We start from the raw sequence: 8,595 nt of genomic DNA, 5'->3' as shown, positions 1-8,595 counted from the left end.
CAGAGAGAGGGAGGCACAAAATCCACAGCAGGCTCCAGGCTCCAAGCTGTCAGCACAGAGCCCGACATGGGGCTCGAACTCACGAGCTGTGAGATCATGACCTGAGCTGAAGTTGGACGCTCAACCGACTGAGCCACCCAGGCGCCCCAGTCTTTGTAGCTGTTTGAGCTGGGCCCCACACCCTCAGTTTCCTTTTGGGAAACAGGGCCTAGGGCAGGGGAGCCCTGTGCTCTGAGTCCATTCATTACCTGCTCTTCAACAGGGATCTCCCTCCACCTCCCAGCTCCCTGAGCCTGGTCTCTCTTTTCCAGAACCACCTCTAGGGGGCAGCTCACAACAGTTCTTCAACAGTTAAGTTTCTCTCCCCAGAAAAGGGTTCAAACTGTGGCTGAATGTGAAGGGGAAGAAACAGGATTTAATTTCATGTCTCTCCTACCAGTGAGTGCTGTTCTCTACATTTTAGCTCAGGGAATAGTCAACCTGATTAACCATCAAAAATCATATGAAGATCTTATTACAATGCCTATTTCCAGGTCCTTTGTAGGAGATTCTGACCCTGTTGGTTTGGAGTTCGGCCCAGGCATTCTGTATTTTTTTAAACAATTTCCTTAGGTGATTCTGATGATGAACCATGGTTGGGAAGCAAGGTATTATTATGTCCTTTATCCCACAGCAATCTGGCCCATTTTGCAGAGGCTCAGTGAAGAATTAAGTTGCCCCAAATCACAGTCAACTTGACTTTCTTTAAAGCCTATGGTATGTTCTATATGACACTAGGCATTACATTTGCTAGCACAGGCCTGCGGAATAGAGAGCCTCTCTCCATGCAGGACTGGGAATTCTGATAGCAAGGACCTTGGCAAACACCCTACATTCCTCTTCCCTGTTTCCACTGGATATGGTGAGAATACCTGTTGTTTTTGATTCCTAAGTCTGCTGTAACAAACTACCACAGACAGGGTGACTTGAAACAACAGAAATTTATTCTCTCATAGTTCTGGAAGCTAGAAGTCCAAAATCAAGTTGTCGGCAGGACCATGCTCTCTCTGAAGGATCCGGGGAAGAATCTTCCATGCATTTTTCTTAGCTTCTATTGTTTGCGGGCAATCCTCAGCATTCCTTGGCTTGCAGCTGTGTAACTCCAATCTTTGACTACGTCTTCAGATGTTGTTTTTCTCTCCGCATGTCTGTCTCTTTTTATAAGGACACCAGTCATATTGGATTAAGGACCCATCCTACTTCAGTATGACCCCTTCTTACATATTAATTACATCTGTAAGGACCCATTTCCAAATAGTCACATTCGCAGGTACCAGGATTAGGACTTCAAAATATCTTTTGGGGGGTGGCGGGGGAGACACACTTCAACCCACAATATCTATGATAATCACATGTCAAACAAAACCAGATATCCTTCAGATACTTGTATCCTTCAGATACTTGTGGCTGCCTCAACACGAGACAGAGCATCACCTCTCTGTGCTCTGCCTGGAATTGCCAGACCAGTCCTACTCGGCTGGCTAACTCCTCTGGTCCTTGGGGAACCAGCTGCATCAGCACCTGTGGGTGCATTAAGCGCCCCTTCTCAGAGCTCCCACCTTTTCCCACTACCATTGCATTGTGTTATAACTTTCTTTTCTTTCTTTCCACTAACTGGGACGTCCTCGAGGCAGGAATAATGTCTGATTTTACTGTGATTCTTTCCCCTAGCCCCCTGCCCTAGCCCCACCCTGTGCCTAGACTGGGATCTGGTACAACAATAATGAAGTCCCTTAATGCCCAGCTGGAAATCCACTGCCCATTGACCACATGCTCTGTCCTTGTATTATATACATTTATGTTCCCAAATGGATTTTGACTGTGTGACCTGACGATGTTGTGGATGAGTGCTCCTGTAGCCACTCCCCGCTTATTCCAGCACTTCTCAGGTTCCCACCTCAGTCTCGGGGGGCGGGGGGTGTATATGCATATCTGTCACCTTCCTTTGGAGCCTGCTCCTGGGTCAGCAGGGCCAGAGGATCAGTAAGGCGGGGATGGGGTGCTCATGGGTGCTGGGTTCCACTGGCACCCATAAGCACCTATCAAAAGCTTGGGAACTGAATGTGCTGGGGTGGAGTGGGGGTGCAGAAAAGAAAGTGTTTCATTACTTGCTTTCTGGTACGGGGGGGCAGCTCAGCCCACCATCAGGGCAGGTTAATGCCCTAAAGGTGGGGAAATAAGCCCCTCTGCCCATGCCACAGGATGAGTTTCTAGGCAGGAAAGGGACTTCGCTGATCCTTGCCATCAAAAAAAGAAAGCCTCTGCAGCCTCCCCTCCCGGACAAGCCTCTGCTTGCATAGTCTTGGTGACCTGGCAATCAGGACTTCAGATACTGGTTTTGGAAAGTTGGCCCTTTTCCAGAACCAAGATCAGTCTTTTGTAAGCTTCTACCATGCAGGGCCTCTTCCAAGTTTTATCATTTCCTTTAGAGGCACAAAGCCCAGGACCAGCCCAGGGCACCTAGTGCATTTTTTCCAGCTTTCTTGGACCACCTGTGAGAGGGTCAGACAAGTACACATAAACCCCTTGGCCTTTCCCAGGGACTCATCAACAAGAAATTGGGGAGGGTAAACCGTGCCAGAGTCTAGATGACAGGGCTCACTGATCCAAAGCTCAAGGAGAAATATAGGTGGGGGACAACTCCCTGAAGAGCCCCTCCTCTCAGCTGCAGAAACTCACCTCTTGTCACCGGAAGAATTTATTCAGGATTCTGCCAGCGAAGTGACTTACATTCTCCCCATCTCTTTTCCAGAGGTGGTGTTGAGTTGCACGTGGTAGGGTCTGTTTCTGAGATCCTGGAGCTCTGTGCCGCCCCCACCCTCACCTGCTAGAGTCCTTCTGTACACAGCACCCCTCCTCCCACCCAACTATGAGTTGGGCAGAATGGCTTATGAGGCTGTTATCTCTCAACAGACAGCTGTGCAGGGCTGGAGGCAGCAGCTTATCAGGGAGCCTGCAGTGATTCACAGCCCAAGTTCCAGCTTCTCTGCTGAATAGTAATTTCCAGCAGTGGATTTGTGCTCATTCTTTCTCCTCACCCTCACTCCTCCCCCTCTCCCAAGGGTGTGCTGTCCTTTCTGAGAGAGAGAGCAGCGAAGGGGAGATCCTACCGATGGCGATGAGGGGTTTTGTGCCAGCTTTCTGGATAAGGCTGTCAATTGGCAGGAGGCTGCGGGTTTAGGGAACCCAGTGGGGTATGCTTCCCTTGGCAGTGACCCTCAGGAGAGTTCATTGGTGCTTGCCTTCCTTCCCTTCTCAGAAAAGCAATGTGGTAATGCACCAACCCTCAGAGGTAATGGCATCAAGGGACAAAGGTCCCCTTCTGGCCACAAGCCCCTGAGGCTAGAGCCAGCCAGGGAAGGCTGGGAGAGGGAGAAGACAGAAACTGGACAATGTACCTCTTGCTCCATTTTGAGGCGATCCAGTCTCTGTGCCTGACCCTGAAGACTCCAAAGGCCCAGGACTCCAGGCTGGTGGGGACTGAGACACAGGGGGGCAGGCCAAAACAGCCTCCACCTAGGTTAAGTGATAAGGAAAAAGCCTGGGGCCAGAGCCATTTTTTGTTTTTGTTTTATTGGAAGCAGGACTCCAGCTCTGAGATTCAGGGAGTAGGCATAGACTTCTGTGCTGGGTCTTTCCCTCTGGGCCAGTGGGGAAGGGGGGGGGGGTGTTAAAAGAGCTAGAGTCTATCCATGGAGGCACTCCTGCAGTATGACCTCAGGATGCTCCTTAAGAGCAGGGTAAGGAAAACTAGAAGGGAGTGGTGTCCCAGGGGACGTGCAGAATACACTCCCCCCCAACTCAGACTCTCCTGCCCTCCAGCAGTTGCCTTCTCACCCTTGGCCCTTAGCCACCAATGAAGATGATTCCAAGAGCTTTCCTGGGCTTCCACACTCCAGCCCCCCGCATGAATACTGTTTAACCCTTGGGGGTCTTGAGCAAGGCTCAAGAGTCCCACTGCCCACCACTACCCACCTTCGCCCCCCCTCCAAGAAGGTCCTAGTATGGCTCAGAAAAGCTGAAGGTGGGAGTTCTGCGTCTTCAGGCAACACAAGTAGAGAAGCAACCACCCACGAAGCTTCCCTAGGGTCCCTCTCTTGTTGCCTTGTGCTCCACGCTGACAGTCTGAGGAGCTGTGTCCAGACCACCAAGGCGTAAAAGGCTGGAGATATGTCTCAAGGTCGAGGCGCTGCGGGTGAGACCCAGCCGGTGTAGGTGGCCCAGACCCACGAGTTCTCAGGCCGTCTGGTCCTCTTCCGTAGCACTTGGCTCAGGTTGTGACCGCTTCGCAGAGCCTTCTCCAGCTGCGGGTTCCCCTAGGCTCCTCTTGGACGTCGGTGCAGTTGGCTGGGACGAGGGTGCAGGATGGGAGTTCGGGGGCTGATAGCCGGGTTGGCAGGGATCCAGTGCATCCTTGGAAAGTAGGATGGCGAGGCTGGGCACGTTCTTAAGTACACTGAGACTGGCGGCCGGCTCACCAGGCTCCTGACCCGGTGTGGGCCCCGGCGGGAGGCTCTGCCACACCTCGCGCACGCTCCGGTAGCGCAGCCGCGTGACCTGATGCAGGCCCGCCAGGCGGCGCTTGAGGATCTCTGCGCACGTGACGGTCTTGGTGGTGGCCCGACCGCAGCCGCTGAAAACGATGGCGCGCGTGGCTGGCTGCGCCATGCTGGCGGTGGCGAAAGCCAGCAGGTTCCGGATCTTGCTGCCCTCTTTGACCCGCATGTGCACGGCTCCCGGCGCCAGGTCCGCGAAAGGGCCGGGGCCCGCGCCGCCCCCCTCGGCCCCGCCCCCCACCGGCGCCTCCTCCGAGCGCACCTTACGGAAGTTCTCCATGCGCCGTCGTTGCCCGGACCGCGGGGACGCGGGCTTCGCCATGGGGCCGCCTCAGCCCCGGGGCTGCATGGCCGCCGGTCGCGCCCGGCAAGGGCCGGCAGGGGTAAGGGTGCGGAAGCGGCGTGGACGCTGTTGGGCGGGGTGGGACGGCGCGATCCTCGCCTCCGACTTCTCTCCAGTGGGCGCTGCTCTACGCCGCGCTCTAGGCGCGCGGTGCTCCGCGCCTTTAGCTGAGGCCCCGCCTGGGAGCCTGGAAGCCCCCGCCCCTGCCGCCAGGCCCCGCCTCTAACTCGGCTCGGCCCGCCCGCGTCCTAGCCTCTCCCGCCTCCAGAATCCAGTCGAGTCCAGACACTGGGGCGTGGGAGCGGTGCGCACCGGTAGGTGTAATGGCAGCGCCAGGGGGTGACTTGCCAGAGGAAGTTCCCCTATAATCGCCAGTGCCCTCCCTAAGCCAACCCTCATTAACGGACAACCTAAATAAAAACTGCGTTTGCGATGCAAAAGCCGCTTCAAGCCGGTCCCCGAGCCCTTGCGCGTTCCAACTGAAGGCCGCCCCTTGTCCCCTCTCAAGGAGGTATTTCCGAGAGGCCTGCTGGGGCCTCTTCCCCCCCCCCGCCCCCCCCCCCCCCCCCCCCCCGCCAACAACTTGCCTCCCGCGCCGGGGCCGCTCTTTTCGCCTCAAGGACAGCCTGTGCACGGTCAGCAGAGTGCGGAGGCGCTGGCTGCCGCTGCGCCCCGTGCCGCCCTCGGACGACTACGTCGGGGAGTGGTACTCCCAGTGCGGCCAGAGAATGGGGTCTCAGCTCGCCGCGCCTGACCGGAGCTGGAGGCTCCCGGACCCCAGTACACTCCTGGACCGAGGGGGTGAGGCTCCAGGCCAGGCTGACCCTGAGGCGAATGGGAAGAGAACAAGGAGAGACCTTATCAAGAGGAGTTAAGCTCCCTCCACCCACGCAACGTCTTCTATTAAAGCTGCAGGTTTTAGGGTAAAACAGGCACTGTTCCCTGGTAATGTGGAACCCCCTTCTTCCCAGGTGGTACTCGTTGTTAGTCAAACTGAGACCCAGTGGGGTCCTTTTTCAAAAAGGAGGCTGGATGAAGGCAGGTTTTGAGAGGGAGAAGAAAGGTGGGAAGTTGAAGCCTCGGGGGCGTTATGAAACTACTGGGTGCCCTTCTCCGGGAACTCCACAGGACCGAGAGGGTGGCCCGACCTCCTACCTGGAGAGGTGGACAGTGAGAGGTGAGGCTGGGATTGAAGGACTGGTGATGGGAGGGGAGTTAAAAGGAGCTGGACACTCCCTAGAAGTGCCCTAGGGCCTTGTCCTTCACCCTTCCACCCCATCGCTCACGCGCACAGTCAGATAAAGCGGTGCAGACCTGATCCGGGTAGGGGGTACTACCGCCGGGCGTGGCGGGGAGGTTCCCGGAGTGCTGCGGCGGGCGGGAAACCTCAAAGTGAGGGCGGCTTGACGGTGCCTGGGGGGGGCTGGGTCCCAGTCTTGAGACGGAGCTGCCAGGGTCTCCTTCTCCCTTCTCACAGCTGTTCTCATCTCCTCGTCATCTTGTATGTCCTAGCTCTCGGCCCTGCTGTTCAGAACCCGGCTGACCCCATTTTCGCCCCTTAGGGGAGTGGCTGGAGCTAGTGGACCTTTGCACCCCAACGTATGAGTGACCGACTCTGGCCTGGATCTCCTGATTGCACGCTAGGCTCAGGAGCTCTCAGGGTCGCCTTCCACTTGGAACCGGGACTTCAGCTGTGCCCCAGCTCCCGCGAGCCCCACGGAGAACGGGCACGGCAGCCTCGATAGAACACAAAGACTGCAGCGCGTGGCGGGGCGCAGGGAACCTCAGGCAGCAATTTCGGCTAGGCCTGGAAGAAAGTCCTGGAACGGGTGAAATCTACGTTAGAACGGGCTGGTTAGGGAAGAAGCGAGCACTCCTTGCGCAGGAGTATGCAAGCCTAAGCTGAACTTTCACTTGGAGGGGATACAGGCAGGGTCTGCAATTTAGAGGAAGGGGCCTGGGAGTTCCGGGTTTGCGTCGGGTTAGCCCGCGGCTGTTCAGCGTCCGCTTGGGTTGGCCCTCGAAAGCACCCTTCTCCCCCTTCTACTACTGCCAGCTGTAGAAGACTCGGATTCACCTCGCTCCCCAGCGAAGGGAGAGCGCCAAACAGGCCCGCATTCCCTCCGGGGCCCCTCCCCTTCCCCGCTTCCTCTGCAGCACTTAAAATGTAAATGTACATCGTGATTAGCCGCCGGGTCGCTAATTACCGCTGAAGCCATTCATTACCCTGTCAGCGCGCGTCCTAGCCTGCCGGCTGTGCGCTCCTGCTGGGCGACAGGGTGGCTGGGCTGGAGGGGTGGAAGTGGGAGGGGTCAGGCGTGGGGGAACTGTGAGTAAGGGTGAGGGAGATTGGCCGGGAAGAAGCGGGGGCGAGAGAGGGGTCAATGGGGGTGTAAAAAACGGGCGGTGATGTACCCGCGCGAGGCTGGAAGAGGGGAGAAATGCTCCGGCAGCTAGGGAGGGGGACGGAGGGGAGGTGGCGAGGATACGAGGGAGGGGGCGATGTGAGAGAGCAAATGGGGCCGAGGAGCCGGACGAAGGCAGAACACGTGGGGAGGCGGCCAGGAACCCCGGAGAAGGGGCGAACGCGGTTGGTAGAGGAGTAGAGGGCTGAACTCTGGGAAGGTGAGCAAATATCTGTGCGTTTCTGTGGCGCATACCCCGCGAGGGTTAGAAACGGAAAGACGGTCAAGGCTTTCAGTTAAAAGAGCTGGGTAGGACCATAAGTATTTTTTTTTTTTAAGCGCGCGGCGGAGGGGTGGGGGGATCTATTTCCATATGTGTTTGTAGATGTAAATGTATTTTTAAAATATCTTTAAGAAAAGAGCATACTGCATCTGTTGCCTCTGAGGCAGCATCCAGATTTTGTGAGCCTCTTTAAGAAAAGCACTGCTAAATATGAATACAGAATTAAGCAGAGCCTTGGAACAGCCTGTGTAAACGAGGTACTGACCTTGGAGTCTGAGCTTCGTTTAGCTTCTTCTTGCCTCTATGTGACCTTGGGCAATTTACTTAACTCCTATGCCTTGGTTTTCTCAACTGTGAAATGGGGCTAACATAGGAACCTGCCTCATAAACTGGTTGGGAGACACATAGCATCTTAGAAACTTAGCTGGTAAATTCTTGGGAAATGTTGGCTAATATTTTTCATATATTATTTGAGATTAAGATAAATTAAAATTTTTAATTTTTTTTTTCAACGTTTATTTATTTTTGGGACAGAGAGAGACAGAGCATGAACGGGGGAGGGGCAGAGAGAGAGGGAGACACAGAATCGGAAACAGGCTCCAGGCTCTGAGCCATCAGCCCAGAGCCCGACGCGGGGCTCGAACTCACGGACCGCGAGATCGTGACCTGGCTGAAGTCGGACGCTTAACCGACTACGCCACCCAGGCGCCCCAAAATTAAAATTTTTAAAGGTGGGGAGAAAGCTGCTGAAAGGAAGGGAAAATGGGCAAAGCCTTGGTAAGAGCAGTTTTCCTAATATGTTAGGGCCTAGTTGGTGGCACCGTAGACTCCTTTCATCCTTAGAGGACCTGATGGGGTGGTTAGGCTGGAGCCCCTGCTCTGCAAAAGGGCCTTTCCAGCTGTACATCCTGCTTCTGGACAAGTCTCTTCTCACCCTAAGACTGGGAGAAACCCCCAGGCTCAGGACAG

The 8,595-nt window shown here is 55.5% G+C and overlaps 1 protein-coding gene across 1 annotated transcript; it reads right to left on the bottom strand.

Moving 5' to 3' along the window:
* Nucleotides 1-951: 951 nt before the first annotated feature.
* Nucleotides 952-5,130, bottom strand: RPP25 (ribonuclease P and MRP subunit p25). Its single transcript, XM_047864223.1, has 2 exons — nt 2,719-5,130; nt 952-1,193 (listed from the first exon to the last, which is right to left on the bottom strand). Exon 1 carries the CDS (start codon nt 4,915-4,917, stop codon nt 4,276-4,278), a length of 642 nt encoding a protein of 213 aa, XP_047720179.1. The 5' UTR covers nt 4,918-5,130; the 3' UTR covers nt 952-1,193; nt 2,719-4,275.
* Between the last annotated feature and the right edge of the window lie 3,465 nt (nt 5,131-8,595).

This window comes from Prionailurus viverrinus, chromosome B3, assembly GCF_022837055.1.
Source record: "Prionailurus viverrinus isolate Anna chromosome B3, UM_Priviv_1.0, whole genome shotgun sequence".
NCBI classification, from domain to species: domain Eukaryota; kingdom Metazoa; phylum Chordata; class Mammalia; order Carnivora; family Felidae; genus Prionailurus; species Prionailurus viverrinus.
This window is presented reverse-complemented; position numbering and strand designations above follow the sequence as displayed.

Coding starts and splice junctions, on each gene's coding strand:
- RPP25 (XM_047864223.1), bottom strand. CDS start 4,917: ATGGCGAAGCCCGCGTCCCCGCGGTCCGGGCAACGACGGCGCATGGAG.